The sequence below is a fragment of the Ursus americanus genome, chromosome 23, assembly GCF_024610735.1.
Source record: "Ursus americanus isolate L20-20 chromosome 23, mUrsAme1.1.p, whole genome shotgun sequence".
Lineage (NCBI taxonomy): Eukaryota > Metazoa > Chordata > Mammalia > Carnivora > Ursidae > Ursus > Ursus americanus.
In genome coordinates this window covers 40,051,875-40,068,956 of record NC_142149.1, presented here as the reverse complement: position 1 = coordinate 40,068,956, position 17,082 = coordinate 40,051,875, and the positions used below count along the sequence as shown (strand labels likewise).

Below are 17,082 nucleotides of genomic sequence, written 5' to 3'. Positions count from 1 at the left end.
CCTTGAGAATAGGGATCTTGCCTTTCTTGTTCAGCTATTTACCCCTCACACCTAGAAGGGTACCTGGCACATAGTAGGTGCTCAATTATAAATATTTCTGGAATAAATGAATTTATAAATGAGCAATACCATTATCTTTATAGTAAACCCATGAGTTTGGTACTAGTATCTCTATTTTACTGGTGGGGTTACTGAGGCTCAGAGAGGCTAACTCACATCCCAAGGCCACAGAGCTGGTAAGCGGTAAGGCAGAACTTGAACCTGGGCTTTCTGACACTGAAGTCCTTAACCCCTATGCTATGTTCTCTGCATTTAGCATGGTGCCTGTCACATACGTGTTGCTTACCATACATTTGCATGAACGAGTGGGTAAAGGAATGCATAATTAATGAATGATGCCTACTGTGCCCCATTCACCTCTCCAGCTTGGACAAATTTCGAGAACAGCATTTGGGAAGGAGTTTTCTTGGTTGGCTCTTTTTCTGAAGCCTTTTTTGTCAGGGCTGGGGGGGTGAGGATAGGCAAAAGCACAGGCCCCAGTAACCACTGGCTCTTCTTCCCTGCCAGGTACGAGTGGTTCCGTGAGCTCCAGCTGAAGTGGTACGCCCTGCCCGCAGTGGCCAACATGCTGCTTGAGGTGGGCGGCCTCGAGTTCCCGGGGTGCCCCTTCAACGGCTGGTACATGGGCACGGAGATCGGGGTCCGGGACTTCTGTGACGTTCAGCGTTACAACATTCTGGAGGTAACGGGGACCGTCTGGCGGGGCTGGCTGCAGATGTGGGTCTGTCATGGGCGGGGTGGGGGGCAGTCCTGAGGACCAACTCACCCCATCACTCTGCCTCTGCAGGAAGTGGGCAGAAGGATGGGCCTGGAAACGCACAAGCTGGCCTCACTCTGGAAGGACCGGGCTGTCGTTGAGATCAATGTTGCTGTGCTCCACAGTTTCCAGGTACGTCGTGTTTTGTAGGTCTGGAGACTTTCTGGTCAGAAGGTTATGTGGTCCAACCATTCATCTCATGCTTGGTTCTCCCCTGACAGTGTTGTCCATTTTTTCATGCATCACACCAGTATTGAGCACCTAGTTTGTACTCAGCGCTGGGGATGTAGACAGATAAGCCCTCCTCCTCACTCTGGGTCTTCTAGTGTAAACTTGAATGCTTCTAGCAACAGGCAACTCCTTACCTTTCAAGATGTGTCCATCCCCGAGCTTGAGCACTGCATCCTAGTCCCCCTCCATTTTTCAAGGACTTTACTCCTGAAAACCCCGCCCCCCTTCTTCTGTCTCATCAGTGTCTTCCTCTCTGCTGGGTCATTTTCAGCAGCGACCGATAGGCTGTCATGTTTCCCATCTCCAAAAAAGAAACGGCCAGCTAACCCAGTAAGTCCCCAGCTACTGCCGTGTTTTCCTGCTTCCCTTTGCAGCTGACCCGATGCAAGATCTCCTACATCTCCTAGTCCTCCAGCCACTCCAGTCAGACTTCTGTCCTCTAACACTCTTCTGGTCACTCTGGAATTCTTGCTGTTTTCCAAACTCACCAAGATACTTGCCACCTCAGGGCCTTTGCACTTGCTTTTCTCCTCTGCCTAGAACACCCTTCCCACAAATCATCCCATGACCCCCTACTTCCCTTCATCCAGGTCTCTGTTGTCTCCTCCTTAGAGTCGCTCTTCCTGACCACACCATGGAAGATGGCACCCTTACCCACCCCCATCCCATCAGTCTCTCTTCTTCAACTCTGTCTTTATTTTTCTTCATTACTCGTGCTGGCTCCTGACATTACGTAGTATATCTACTTCCTGTCTTTCTGTTAGGGCCGGGCCTGTCCCTTTTGTTCACTACTCTGTCTCTAGAGGGTGGAAGAATGGCTATCGGAGGTACTGGAAAAAATATGTACTGAATGAATGAATGAGAGCCCATGTCCACACGAGCAGGGGCTGCTCTCGCTTCCCTCCTCTGGGCGAATGTATCCACCCTGAGGGCCCACACCCGGGTTAGTGCTTGGGTGGGACTGAGCCTTCCGGTCTGTCCACTGCTCTTACTCATATGAATGCTCCCCTTCCTTTTGGGAAGGGGGCAGAGGATGCGTGAAGATAGTACTTTATTTATTTATTTATTTTAAAGATTTTATTTATTTATTTGACAGAGAGACAGCCAGTGAGAGAGGGAACACAAGCAGGGGGAGTGGGAGAGGAAGAAGCAGGCTCATAGCAGAGGAGCCTGATGTGGGGCTCGATCCCAGAATGCCAGGATCACGCCCTGAGCCGAAGGCAGACGCTTAACCGCTGTGCCACCCAGGCGCCCCTGAAGATAGTACTTTAGAGGCTAAGACTGTCTCCCCAAAGCTAGCAGGTGCCTTGGAAGCCCGACCACTAGGAAGACAGTCCTTTATTCATTCAGCAAAATAGAGTGAACATTTTGCATGTGCCGGGCACTAGGCTTGGCCAAGAATATGAGTGGTGAACAAAATAGACAAAACCCCTTTCCTCGCGGAGTGGAGCAGGGAGTTGACATTAAACATCCAGTAAATATTTACAATCACACAGTTTCCCAGGGCTGGTCACCCCATAGACAGGTCAAGCTTTGCTTGATGTTCTTGGAGGGTGGGGGGAGGGGGGCACTGAGGGGGTACAGGAAGAGCCCCCAGGGGCTGGCCCAGCTCAGAAGGACCCCGTGCCCGTGGACCACACATCCTGACTCCTAGGGGCTCTGTGCACCAGCCCTGTCACTGCAGGGTGCAGAAATGTCCCGGAAAATCTGCTGGTCTTCGGCTGTGTTCTGATCGTGGCTGACCACACCCCGCGCTGCTAGAGTCTCCGGCACTTCCTCATCCCCCTCCTTCACGATAAATGTCCTCATCTGTAAAAACGGGAATAAATAGGAGGACCTCCCTCACTAGGTTATTGTAAGAATTCAGTGAAAATGTATGCAGAACACTTGGCCGTGCTGGCCGACCCCTAGCGAACCTTCAGTGGGCCTTAGTTTTATTGGTCTTATTATTCATTATTACCGTCATCAGCCTCTGAGCTTACAGCCGGTGTAGCACGGGGTGGGGGGGGGCGCTGGTACACGGGTAAGACTGCAGAGACCCGTTGAGCCCTCCATCAGCGGGTTCCTTTCATGCCTCTGGCTGTGACTTGGGCAGCGTCCTCCTCCAGCTATGCCCATGCCCTGCCTAACTCGTGCCCATCTCTTAGGACTTGCTTCTGCTTATGGGGCGCCTGGGTGGCTCAATTGGTTAAGTGTCTGCCTTCGGCTCAGGTCATGATTCCAGGGTCCTGGGATTGAGTCCCACATTGGGATCCCTGCTCAGTGGAGAGCCTGCTTCTCCCTCTCCCTCTGCATGCCGCTCTCCCTGCTTGTGCCCTTTCTCTCTCTCTGTCAAATAAATAAATAAAATCTTAACAAAAAAAGACTTGCCTCCACTTAGAAGCAGCTTCTGGAATCCCCTCCTTCTCCTCCAGGCCTGTGTATGAGCTCAGCCCTGTCTGTCCCCCAGCAGCCCCTGCGCTCTCCTCTGTTATATCTCGCAGCAGACCACGTGGATGGCCAGCTTCCTCCGCCTCCCCCCTTAGGATATAATCTAATGCAGAAAAGGGGCCCCATGTTCCCCTCTGTCATGCCCGTGCCTGCTGCGCTGCCTGGCAGGTAGAAGCAAGGATGGCGGCTCACACTTGTTGTGCCCGTTCTTGCTTTACTTACGTTAAGTTACTGCAGCCTTTCAGCAGCCTCATGCTGTAGAAACTCTTCTTACCCCCATCTTCCAGATGAGGATGCCGAGGCTCAGTGAGGCTCAGCAGCTAATAGCTCAAGGTCGCATGGCCAATAAGAGGCCACGGTGTGAATCATGACATGAAACAAATGTCTCTGGACTGGATGAGTCGCCCCAGGCAGTGAGGGGTGTGGCTGCCTCTGTTGGATCATTCCGGGAAGGCTCAGACCCCTTGGCTTCTAATTTTCGGATGTGCGACATTGTGGTGACTTGTCTTCCGTATGCTACGGTTCCCCCCCAACACTCAGTCCTCTCCAGAGATGTCCGGTTCCTTCTTGGCCAAGAGAGCCACATTCTCGGAGAAGTGACTCCTGGAACTCTCTACTAACAAGTGGCAAGAAGGCTCTGGGGTTGGATTTATCAGCATCCAGAGGGAGCCATTCGTTGGGAGCTGGGGGAGACTTGTAGGTGTGGCCTGGGAAGCTGACACTGCCCCTAGAGGGCCGAGGGGGTCCCGCCAGGTGCCCCGTGGGCTTACCATGGCTATGATGATTTCTGGGGCTCCTTTGGAGGCTCCGAAAGTGTCTTCTACTTGGGTATTTACTTCTAGCAGCAAGGAGGTGGCCAGGGCAATGGCTGTCCCATTTTAGTGATTGCCCGGCTTTTCCGCAGTCCATCTTGGGAGCCCCGCAGCCGACAGACCACACTCCTGACTCCCCCATCCCTCGCCTCAACCCCCCTCTTTGCCTCCTTCTAATTCAGAAGCGGAATGTGAGCATCATGGACCACCACTCAGCTGCAGAGTCGTTCATGAAGTACATGCAGAACGAGTACCGTTCCCGAGGGGGCTGCCCGGCCGACTGGATTTGGCTGGTCCCCCCGATTTCTGGGAGCATCACTCCTGTGTTCCACCAGGAGATGCTAAACTATGTCCTGTCCCCTTTCTACTATTACCAGGTAAGGGAGGGCTTTCCTCTCCTCTCTGTCTTGGGACTCGGGTGGAAAGAGGGTGTGCGTGCTCCCTCGTGCGGGACCCACAGGGAGGGTCGGGGACACACAGACCCCTGCTTTTCAGGCTGCGCTCACGGACGCTGAGCAGCGTCTGTCCGTTCCCACAGAGAGTGAGACTTCAGGAAAGACCTTCTATTCTACCATCAGGGGCCCATTGCTCTGCTGGGGCTTCCGCTTCTGAGGCTGACCACCATTTCCCCCACCTGTAAATGGTCAGAGCCCGCGATGGTGAAGAGCTTGGCACCCGGTCAGACACGCCTGCAGGCGCCTCTGCCGCCTCCTAGCTGTGGGATCTTGGGTGGGCCTTTCAACCGCGGGAGCCCCGCTGCCCTCATCTCTAAAGGCGACGGGTATTAGCTCTGCAGTAGGAGGTCGTGTGGATCCCACGCACTGGCGCCCAACCCCGACTCACTCTATCACCGTCACCTGTTGAAACCAGTTCGTTTTGTCTGAAAAAAGACTTTGGTTTGATTTGGGGAAGAGCTTTCTTACTTTCAGATGCTAATAGCAGATCAGGGTGACTGATTGCTGGGGACGTTAGTACCGTTGTGGTCGCACCTCCTTTTCCTCTCAAAGGAGGTGCCCAGTTTGGCCTCGGCATCATGTGACCTGCCTAGTGATTAGACGCTAAAGACAAAGTGAAGTGGGGCTCTTCCTTCTGGGGGGACACTAATGGAGAATAAGCCAGTGGACCCTCCCCCGGCGTGTGCAGGCTGTAAGCTGGCCACTGGAGCTGCAGCTCGGAGGGAGACAGAGCCCCAGTCCTCTCCAGTGCGGCATTCGGGGACCCCCGCCTCACAAAGGGCACGAAGGGTCCTCTCTCTCCCTCGCATCCCCACACCGGAGCCGAGCCAGGGCGCACCTGCCCTCACGTGTGCCTTCTTTTCTGAAGGTGGAAGCCTGGAAAACCCACACCTGGCAGGATGAGAAGCGGAGACCCCGGAGAAGAAAGATTCCATTCAAAGTCTTGGTGAAGTAAGTGCGAGCGGCCGGTCCTGAGGCCTGAACTGCAGCCTTTCCTTCTAAGCGGCTGCTCTTCTCGGCCTCGACGGGCAGGGAACAAAGAGACAGGATGATCTCTGTGGAGGTTGGCTCGCAGGGGTCTAGACGCCAAGGGGCATACCTGCCACCATTAGCCCAACCTTCTCTGTCCTCCATCTCCCCCCGGGGCTGAGCAGTGGGTTGAGCGGGTGATGGGAAGAGAAAGGCCATGGGTCAGGGTCAATAGCTGGCAAGAAACGTGTGTTCCTTTCCCTCATGCTGCCACACTTTAAACACCGTCCACCTCCCGTTCTCTCGGGCCCCCGTGTTCCTCTGGAAGGCTGAGTCAGCACAGTGTCGGTCTGTCTGTCTGTCTGTCTGTCTGTCCACACAGAGCTGTGCTCTTCTCCGCCATGCTGATGCGCAAGACCATGGCTTCCCGAGTCAGAGCCACAATCCTCTTTGCGACGGAGACAGGAAAGTCAGAAACGCTGGCCCGGGACCTGGGGGCCTTGTTCAGCTGCGCCTTCAACCCCAAGGTAGCCAGCTCAGCTGGACACGGGCCTTTTTCCTCTGCCTGGATACAGACAAGTTGGCGAAAGTTAAAATGATTGCCCTGCTCCTGAATGTCCCAGAGCCTTGGATGTGCTGACTGTAAATCTGTGACAGAAGGACGGATGTGTGTCCAGGGATTCCCAAAGTTACATAGTACCTAAGTTTTCCATGGTGTTCCAGGGAACACAGTTTGAGAAACACTCTACTAAGCCACATCCCAATATCCATGTGCTCCCATAGGTGAATTTTATTCGCATTTACTCAACACCTTCTGTACCGGGCACAGTGCTAAATGTGAAGGGGGCAAAGGATGAATAGGAAATAAAACAAAACCCCAGAGGGTGACTCATGCCTTCCGTCAGTGCTGGAGTTTATCCTTCGCTGAGACCTCCCTGGAAACGTCACATGGGTGTGGGTCGAACAGGGAGGCGGTGACGCATGTCACCTGAGATGAGCTTCAGGCGAAGCGGTTGGGTTCCTGAGGCGTTAAAAGGATCATCATTTTTGTAACCCACTTATCTCATTTTTGTGGAAAATATGTCCACACACTCGGAATTCAAAACAGCGGCGGGGGGCATTCCGATTTGGGACCTGCCATGTTTTGGAGGCGAGCCCCCCCCCCCCCCGCCTCGGGCTTGTGGAAGTGTTGGCGATGGGGCTGGCGTGGGGCAGGAGGGTGGGGAGCGAAGTGTTCATGTGGGTTTACTGGACGGGGATCCGTGGGGCACCTGCCTCTGGGCCCCGCCTGTGCTGGGTGTGGGCGGGGCCGGGGGAACCCGGTGATGAGGGGGTTCCTGGCCGGGGTGGGGAAGGGAAGCACAGGGTGTCTGGGGATGGCGTGGGGGGCTGATGTCCACCCTTGGGGCCCTGCAGGTTCTCTGCATGGACGAGTATAGGCTGCGCCATCTGGAGGACGAGCAGCTGCTCCTGGTGGTGACCAGCACGTTTGGGAATGGAGACTCCCCTGGCAACGGAGAGGTGGGTGGCTCGGGTCCCAGTGTTCTTTGGGGGGGAGGGTGCCAGGGCCCGAGGGGGCCAAGGAAAGGATCCGGGCGATCCAGCATGTCCTACGGAGGACATTTGGAAGTGTGCTCAGACCACTCTGGGTGCCCCAGCGCCAGCGTTTGACTGCCGTCTCTGTAATGATCGCCATGTGTATGTGACCGCCTTCCTATCACAGACTTTATATTTTTAAGTAAATTGACCCACCTTTTTAAACTCAAAAATTCACATGTAAAGGAAATTTTAAATCACTCCCACAAATGGAAAGCCGACAAAAAATAAATCCCATGAAAGCCAAACAAAGTTCTTGACTTTTCGCTAGATACTATTGCCTGACCATGGCTTGCTTTTTTTTTTTTTTAAATGAGTAACAGGCAAGTATTAGAGGTCTTCAGGCTCCAGTAGTTCCAAGCTGAGACTCTCCCTAGTTTTCGTAAAGACAAGCATAATAATAGAAACAGGAATAACTTTTAAAAAATTACAGAAAAGAGAATACTTTCCTACCATGTGATTTAACACTATTTCTGCGGGGTCACATTCCACCTAAAATTCTCTTGAGTTCCTTGGAAATTAGAGTTACCTTAGAGAGCACGGGGCCAGTCGTCATTGTTACCAGGTTCAAACAGGAAGAGAGGCTCATGCCCCAGTAGATAGAAGACCCTCTGGAGATGCCAGGCCCCCTCTCTACCAGAGCTGGGCTACACCAAGGGTCAGGCCCACATGACTTCCTAAGGCTCAACTTGTCCCTGAGCCCCGGCCAACGGGCCCCACACATAAACCAACTTTCGTTTGTGGACCTTGAGCCTTCTCCTGCCAGATGTGGCCAGTTTTGAAGTGGGCCCACCAGAAAAAAAGTAAAAGCAGTGCTTTTATGAATCTTGTCCTGAGAACTCTGTGGTTCTCTCTCTTTCTAGAAACTGAAAAAATCTCTCTTCTTGCTGAAAGAGCTTACCAACAAGTTCAGGTAAGGCTTTTCCCCACTCCCACTTGTCCGAGCCCTGCCTTATGGACCTACACGTTCTGGGACCCTGGTTCCAGGGAGGGTATTCGTTGTGTATGAGGGGGTCTTGTCCAAGATGTCCAGGCACAGAGAGAGCCTGTCCTCGGAGTGTGTTGAGGGTCAAGCTAGGAAAACCAAGTCCCTCTCACAGGTCTGCAGGCCAAGCATGGGATTGGTCCCGGGAGTTGGTGATGAGGCTCGGGAGCTGGAGAGGACCCGAAGATGGCATGTACTGACCGGTCCTGTGTCCAGCAGGAGTGGGAGTGTTGGAGGCTGGCTTTCGGGCCGGTCGTGCTCCATGATGCTTACATGGGTGGGCTCACTCCAGTCTCCGTGTGTGTGTCCTCCTCGGGCAGGTATGCCGTGTTCGGCCTCGGCTCCAGCATGTACCCTCAGTTCTGTGCCTTTGCTCATGACATCGACCAGAAGTTGTCCCATCTGGGGGCCTCTCAGCTCGCCCCAACAGGGGAAGGGGACGAGCTCAGTGGGCAGGAGGAAGCCTTCCGCAGCTGGGCCGTGCAAACCTTTAAGGTCAGTTCTTAGCGGGAGCTGCCTCCACAGCGGGGACAGGGAGGCCACAGCCCATTCCTGCCCAGGACATCTATGCTGGGCATTCTGGGTGGCATGACCCCTGCCTAGTCCTACAGGCTCGGTCCTAGGTGTGGCCTGAAGGCTCAGGTCACTGCTGCACTCCCTCAGCCCCCAGAACTCCACTTGTGTCCCTGGGTGGGGGAAGAGGGCTGAGATACCTCCCATCCTCCGGGAGCTTCGGTTTAAGATCTTCCCCCTCTAACTGTCCAGGTCACCTCTTGATGACTTAGCGTTGTTTCAGTCTTCCAGCCACAGAGAGCCTGGGGACAGGGACTATGCAGTGAAGTCCTTTGGACCTGTGTCGGAATCTCAGCAGAGCTTTGCTGCCTGTGGCCCGATGCCCCTGATTTAAAGAACTCCTCACTGGGGCTCCTGGGTGGCTCAGTCCGTTAAGCGTCGGACTCTTGGTTTCAGCTCAGGTCATAATCTCAAGGTCATGGGATCAAGCCCGGCATTGGGCTCCACTCTCAGCAGGGAGTCTGCTTGGGATTCTCTCTCTCCCTCCCTCTGCCCCATCCCTGCACTCTCTCTCTCTCTCAAATTTAAAAAATCTTAAAGAACAAAAAACCTCCTAAGTAAGCAGAGCATTTCACACAGCAGCGGTACTTAGAGCCCCAGCTTGAGTCGGGGCAGACCTGGCTCCCAGGCCCGCACTGCCTCCACGTGACTCCACACCAGGAGCACGGGAGTGATCCAATCTCAGGGGTGGGCGTGCAGGTAAAACGAGATCCTGTCCATATGAGCATCTGTGCGAATAGCCGTGGCACCTGTGTGCCGAGCCCGGCCTCCTCTCTGAGTCCTCACAGCGGCCCAGTCCGAACATGCTTAGTCATTATAGGAAGCGCTTAACCGATTTGTAAGGCCCCGTCGTTGGTGATGATGTTGCTGAGGATGACAGTGACTGTGGTTGACACCGGTCTGCCCCATCTTCTTCCAGGCGGCCTGTGAGACGTTCGAGGTGCAAGGCAAACACCGCATTCAGATCCCCAGGCTCTACACCTGCAACGTGACATGGGACCCACAGCACTACAGGCTCGTGCAGGACTCACAGCCTCTGGACCTCGAGAGAGGTACCTGCCGCGCCGTGCCGCACGGGGCCCGTGGCCCTTCCTGCCGGGGTGGAGGTCTCTGCGGTTGAGGAGACCACTAGGACCCTCTGAACAGAGGCAGCTGGCGGAGGGCTGCCAGGCCTCTCTCTCTCGTTCGATCCGAGAGCCTGCTGGGTGCTAGGCTGGAGAGCGTGCTTCATCTCTGAGGGAGGCTGTCTCAGGAGGAAGCCCTGGGTGGGTGGTAGAGAGAGAGGGGAGCCAGCACAGGGCCTCCTGTGTGCCAGGCACTGTGCTGGGCTCCTCGCCCGCCTGCTCTGAGTGAGCCCAAACACTCACCTTGCAAGAAGGGCACAAGGACCGGGGTGCCTGGCTGGCTCAGTTGATGGGGGCATCCGACTCTTGATCTCTGGGTTCTGAGTTCGAGCCCCATGTTGGGTGCGGAGATTACTTAAAAACAACAAAAAAAAGAAGGGCACAAAGAAACTAAAGTTCAGGGAGGGGAAGCAGGTTGCTGGCATGTGGCCAGGCTGGGATTTGAGTCCCCGCTGTCTGGCTCTGACAGCAGCCAAGTGCTGTAAACATCTCGTGGAGCCGATCCCAGGCTGCCGGACGTGAACTTGTGACGGTGCCTTCTGGATGCTGGGCCTCCATGATTCCTCTCTCCTTGTACCATAAGTACAGTAGTTGTGGAGCTTTCTGCATGTTTAGGACACCCCCAACTTCAACTATGCTCTCCTGCAGATGCCCGGCTCTGGGGATGGCCTAGAAATGCCCCTATGTGGGCTCCTAATGCATCCCCCCCACACCTAGCAGCAGCACAAACACCCCTGCCAGACCAAGTGCCTTTATTTGTGATTCAGAAACATGGCAGGCAAACAGCAAAAGAACCCCCTCCCCCGCTGCCATCACGGTGGGACACCCCAGGGGTGGTGTCCAGGCATAACGGACTCAGACTCGGGGAGGCTGCCCCCCACCAGTGCGTAAGAGCGTCTCCGCCACTTCATCATCTCTGTCCCCCACAGCCCTCAGCAGTATGCACGCCAAGAAGGTGTTCACCCTGAGGCTGAAATCACAGCGGAATCTACAGAGTCCCCAGTCCAGGTAGGGGAGGCCGCGGGGCTGCATGGGGGATGTCCACAAGTTTAATTTAATGAAGGCCAGACCGGAGCAAGTCAGTCTTTGAAAGGAGAGAAGTATGCACTGGCATTAATCGCAATGCCATCAGTAGGACTGGCTTGGCTGGTGACCCCTGTAACCTTGGTGCCTTTAGCACTGGTCTCTATTAACCACAGGCTGGTTTTCCAGCTTGAGAACTAGGCACCTGCTTTACTACTGGTCCTTTGTCACTAAACCCTTTCACCAAAGGTGGAGGGCAAGAGAAACTCAAACCATTTGGCTCTTAAGAACTTTCAGGAAAATTCTTGGCAGGGAAGGACATTTCCTCTTTGGGAGAAACGAGTGTCATGGATTCCTTGTAGGTTTTGTTCATCTGTGCTGTCCTCCCCCATTCATTAGGAATACTGGGCTTTGTTCTAGTAAGAGCCATATCTGCGCTGGGGATAAGGAAGAGTTTGTCCTAAATGCCAGCAGATATCCCAGGGGGGTGCTTTCTTTAGGTGGAAGGTGTGGTCAAGCCCAGGTGGGCTCGGGAGTGCTGCCCAGGAAGGGGGCTGCCCACCCTCTCCCACAGAGAAACCCCAGGCCTGGTGGGTCCCAGGCCCTCTTGACCACCCCAGCTCCAGGGGATACCAGCAACCTGATCTGACCCATGCTCCCAGAACTGAGCAGGAAAATGAAAGAGGGCACATTTCCTGGGGAAGCCGGCCCGCCCATCAGGGAGCTCTGGAGGAAATCCTGGTGGCGTCACCAGAGACTTCTTTTTCCCTTCCCCAGCCGCACCACCCTCCTGGTGGAGCTCTCCTGTGAGGACAGCCGCGGGCTGAGCTACTTGCCTGGAGAGCACCTCGGGGTTTGCCCCAGCAACCAGCTGGCCCTGGTGCAAGGCATCTTGGAAAGAGTGGTAGACGGCCCCTCACCCCACCAGCCTGTGCACCTGGAGATCCTCAGTGAGAACGGTGAGACCTCTGCACGGTGGCCCCAGCATGCCACCCCCTCCCCCTGACACCCCCCAACTCCCCAGATGGTCTGGTCCCACGTCTGCACTGTGAGCACCTAACCCCGTCCTTCCTGCTGAGTGGGTAGGCCACCCAAGCCCGTGCTACTGCAGCTTTGGAACAGAAGGGATACTTCTTTGGGGCTCTTGCCCAACCCCAGAGGCTGGGGAGTCTCATTCCCGTCACTCTTTTGCTGACCCAGCCACTTTTTTGTTAATCGATGGATTGATTTATTTTTGCATCAAAAATTTAACTGGTTGATCGCATCTATATACTAGGCAGGCCCTGGGCTACAGAAATGAGTGAGACTCTGTGTCCACACTCAGAAAGCTCACTACCTAGTACAGGAAGCAGATAGGCAGGAATATTCTTCATCACCATCATCATCATCATCATCATCACAGTAGCAGGTGGTATTTGTTGGGTAATTACTAGACGCCAGCATTTTATATGCCTTGTCTCTTCAGGCTTCACAGTAAACATGTGTGCAGTTTGCCTGACGACATAATGGAGAAATGTGGGAACAGTGTAAAAATGCTGGTCTTTGAAGGTTCGAGTCCCTGAGCCATCACTTACTAGCTGCGTGGTCTTGGGCCTATGAGTCAACGTCTCGAGGCTTTATTTCTTTATCTCTAAAATGGAGATGAGAGAGCCTTTCTCGTGAGGTCGTAGTAAAGACCAAATGAGTAGATGCACATGCAGCCTTCACCACAATTCCTGGCACCAAATAAACACAGTCCATTTCCTACAGGCTCATGAACGTTTGTCCAGAAGTTCAGACAAGGGATTACATATGCCCTGAGAGTCTCCTTGGATCCCAAATTGCAAATCCCTCTTGCAAGTTCACAGCATTCTAATGTCCTGCTGTTCACCCACTGAGGGTCTCATTAATCCCAACCTGACTTGGCCCGTAGACAGGGGCAGGCTGTAGGTGACCCAGACAGTGAGACCCCTCCTGGCCGTCCTCACCTGGGAGAAGACGCTGTCCTAGGGAGGGCCTGGAGCACCCCGTCCTGTGTACGGTGAGGCCCAGTCTGTGTGGGGAGCACAGCATGGGGGCGACAGGTACTAGGAGAGAGACGCTAACGAAATCAACAACCACGAGCCTCCCAGCCCATAGGAATACCTCTCTGGCCTTGGTGATAATCTTGCTTCCAAAGAATGTGTACCCCTAAAGAGAGCGGCCGCAAAAGGAGAGTGGGGATCGGAGAAGAAAAGTGTGGCATGGTCTCCCACTGTCCAGGAGAAATGCGGACACTCCTGAAACCCAGGTGTGAGGAGACAGAGGTGTCCTTATGACTGTAGGAAGACTGATGTGGTTCATCAGGCCTTGGGTCTGGATGAAATAACTTAATACTAATATTTTTACCTAATATTGAGCATGCGCGTACCAGACACTCTACTGTTACATATACGCTATTCCGTTCAATGCTCGTACAAACCCAATGAGACAGATTGTGTTATCACATCCATTTTACAGAAGTAGAACCCAAGGCTCAGAGGCTTCAGTCACCTAGCTAATAAGTGAACAGCCGGAGTTCAAACCCATGTCTACTGGCTCTAGGGTCCACACTGTGACTGCCCTCCATACTGCCTCTTGGGACTCCTTGAGACTTGACACTTTGGGGTGATTTGCTGCTCACCTGATACCTCTTGGTATAGCCCGAGGGGACTGCAGTCATGGGCTTTTCTCTAAATGAGTAACTAGTCCCTGGAGTGTACATCAGTCTTTGGTGAATTTAGTCACTGTGAGTCTATAGTTCACCTATGGGGGTTTTGCTAAAGTTCAGGTCTGAACCAGAGAGGGACTGAACTCTGGTGCATAGTTGATTTTTCAGGATCATGTCAACTTGGGTGCCCTTTGGAGGGCTATTGGTCAGCCTTCCCTGGCAGCCCTACCTCTGGGCACCACTTTCTTGCACGTGCATTGGGCACATGAACACTTTCGCGGTTCCCGGAGCCAGAAATTCAGTGTCTCTCCCCTGCAGCTGTAGGGTGGACGGTGTCTTCCCCAGAGGCCTCATCACCCTTTAGGAAACCTAAATGGGGCTCTTTTACCATTCTGACTCCTTCTTTCCCTGTTCAGGAAGCTACTGGGTCAGAGATAAGCGGCTGCCCCCGTGCTCACTCAGCCAGGCCCTCACCCACTTCCTGGACATCACCACCCCCCCAACCCCGCTGCTGCTCCGAAAGCTGGCACAGCTGGCCACGGAAGAGGCCGAGAGGCAGAGGCTAGAGACCCTGTGCCAGGTGAAGTTTGGGCTGGTGGGTGAGGGAAGGGCAGGGTCCCAGAGTCAGGGGGAACCAGAACCCAGAGCTGGTCTTTAACCTCCAAGGGGGAATCCGACCCAGCTTCCCAAAGTGAGACTTGTCAAAAGCTGGTGTGAAGTCAGTATCCTCCCCCATCCCATCTCTAGGACACAGTTGTGTCGAGTGAACTGAACTTTTCTGAGCATCTGCAGGATGCTATCAAAGTGCACTTTGTTAGAAATTTGCTAGAAAAGGAGAGCCACTGTGTCTTGTCTTTGTATATTCCCCAAACCTGGCATAAGCGTGGACCTTAGGAAGTGTTGGAGGATGGATGGTGAGGATGAATGGAGATGTGGACGTGAGAGGATGCATTACTCACTGGCAACTTTCTAGGCCCATGTCTTTGCAAAAGGCACTGGATGGCATTATTACCATCATCTTTCTCGCTAATTGTCTTGAGTCCAGCCATTATCCTGTGGCTGCAGTTACTAACTCAGCACACATTTTCTCATTTCATTCTCACGACGTTCCCATGAGGGAGACGATGCTATCCTCATGTCACAAAGGTTAAATGATTGGGACAAGACCCCACAGCTAGTAAGGGCACCCAGTCACTGTTCGAACCCAGGTCTGTATGATTCCAAAGCCCTGTCCAAAATTAGATTGTAATAAAGATTTGACTCCTGCCCGCCAGTGGCAGACGGTGAAGTTCTAAGCACATGAATTAGATAAATGCTGCTCACTGGCCTGAGTGCTTCCAGGACAGGCACTATTTTCTCTCCAGCACCCTGGACAGCGCCTGGCACTTGGACGTGTTGGTTGAGGGAACCAAGGAGTGAATGAATAAACGAATGAATGCTGGACTGTGACAGCCTCCTGTCTCCGTGTGGGGCCTGTGCCCTGAGTCACTCACACTGTCCTTGGCTTTCAGCCCTCAGAATACAACAAGTGGAAGTTCATCAACAGCCCCACATTCCTGGAGGTGCTGGAGGAGTTCCCGTCCCTGCGGGTGTCTGCTGGCTTCCTGCTCTCCCAGCTCCCTATTCTGAAACCCCGGTACTACTCCATCAGCTCCTCCAGGGATCGCACACCCACGGAGGTGCACCTCACCGTGGCCGTGCTCACGTACCGCACCCGAGGTAAGGCTGGGCAGAGGCTTTGCAGCAGGTCCAGCTCTACTACTTACCGGGTGGCGGTTCGACATCTCTGAGCTGGGGTCTGCTCATCAGTTAAAACCCGCCACCCAGGGTGTTAATAGCAGTAGCAGGTGTGTGGCGGAGATTACTATGAACCAGGCACTGAGCGAACCCTCTGTGTATGTATTAGCAGTAACCACATGAGATGGGTACTGTTTGCATCTTACAGGTGAGGAAACTGAGACAGAAAGACGTTAAGCCCCAGAGTTGCACTGTGAGCAAGCTGAGAACCGGGATTCAAACCCACGCAGTCTGACTGCTGGGTCCATCCTGCGTCACTCTGTGGTCCTACTACTGCTGGGACAATGTAATGAGATCACATGGAGAAAGCACCCAATACGTAGTGGGAGCCCAGTGATTCTTAGTATTCCTAATAATCTACGCTGGGTACAGGGTGATTATGCTTTGATTGCTCACTCGCTCACTCAGCGATGGTTTATTTCACCTCTCTCTATGCTTGCCACGATGGTGGGCATGGCGACACAGCACATGGAGCTTCTGCCCTCATAGAGCTTCCCGTCTAGAGGGGCAGTGAAGAGAGACTCATTGAAATAGATAATTGTCATGATGTGGGTGCTATAAAGCATAGGGTGCTCTGAGGGCAGAGGATAGGGGACGGGCTAACATAGACTGGCAGGTACAAAACCTTGTCCACTTGGACTTGGCTCCTGCACCGAATGAACCATGTGCCCTTGCCCTGCCCTCTGTAACTGAGCGTTGCCTGTAACGCGGCAAAGCTGGGTGAAGAGCACAGTCACGCAGTTTCTAAACACTGGGCAGAGACTGCCAGCTCTGCTGGAGAACATCTGCCCAGGTCAAGTCCCGGTGCCCAGACAGGGAGAGGGGAGGGGGTATATCTTGTGAGAGCCAGATCCCATTCAGAGGGAAAACAGGACTTCTTGGGTTGGTTGGGATGGCTTTAAATGCTGGGCCTTTGGGAAGAGGATGTAACCCAGAGAAAGTGGGGGTTTCCACAGGCCCAAGGAGGGGCCGCTAGGGAGGCAGAGGGGTCAGAGCAGACCAGAATGCTCAGGAGGCTGCCCATCACTCAGAGTTCCTCCCAGCAAGGGCTTTACCTCACAAAGACACGGTGGGGCCGCGACTGTGGCCACCCTGCAGGGCCACTTTGGGCTGCTGCCATCAGAGCTATGTGGTGGGCTGGGAAACTCTTGGAAGGAGTATTGGAGTAGGAGTCAGGGAAGCTGAGCTGTGATCTGATTTTACTGCGATCTGAGTGACCTTGTACATGTTCCTTCTCTGAGACTCTTTCTGGAGTGGCAGAAGGAGAGGCTGGCACACTCTTGACCTGCCTTTCAGCTTTCCCCACCTCTGGCTGCATGGAAGGTGGACCGCAGAAGTGGGAGAAGAACTGCCCCCTCCCTAAAGCCCACAGAGTGCCTGAGCGGACACTCCCAGGAGGCTCATTGGTTGAGGGGGAGCCTCTGGGACAATTCACCCCCGGGGATGGGGGGTGGGGATCAATGTTGGTCAAGTCTGTGTTGTCCTTACAGATGGCCAAGGTCCCTTGCACCACGGTGTCTGTAGCACGTGGCTCAGTAGCCTGAAGCCCCAAGACCCAGTACCCTGCTTCGTGAGAAGGTAAGCACCCCCTCCACTCTGTGC

At 54.0% G+C, this 17,082-nt stretch overlaps 1 protein-coding gene across 2 annotated transcripts in view; it reads left to right on the top strand.

The window, feature by feature from the left end:
- NOS2 (nitric oxide synthase 2) overlaps positions 1-17,082 on the top strand; it is a 37,412-nt gene that overhangs the window by 16,785 nt on the left and 3,545 nt on the right. For both annotated transcript variants that reach the window (XM_045773372.2, XM_045773374.2), the window contains exons 9-22: positions 568-742; positions 848-949; positions 4,473-4,667; positions 5,614-5,696; positions 6,097-6,241; positions 7,131-7,235; positions 8,174-8,223; positions 8,616-8,790; positions 9,788-9,920; positions 10,922-11,000; positions 11,793-11,974; positions 14,100-14,263; positions 15,195-15,402; positions 16,971-17,058. In XM_045773372.2, coding sequence (XP_045629328.1) covers positions 568-742; positions 848-949; positions 4,473-4,667; positions 5,614-5,696; positions 6,097-6,241; positions 7,131-7,235; positions 8,174-8,223; positions 8,616-8,790; positions 9,788-9,920; positions 10,922-11,000; positions 11,793-11,974; positions 14,100-14,263; positions 15,195-15,402; positions 16,971-17,058 — 1,884 coding nt within the window. The remainder of the gene's footprint in view (positions 1-567; positions 743-847; positions 950-4,472; positions 4,668-5,613; positions 5,697-6,096; positions 6,242-7,130; positions 7,236-8,173; positions 8,224-8,615; positions 8,791-9,787; positions 9,921-10,921; positions 11,001-11,792; positions 11,975-14,099; positions 14,264-15,194; positions 15,403-16,970; positions 17,059-17,082) is intronic.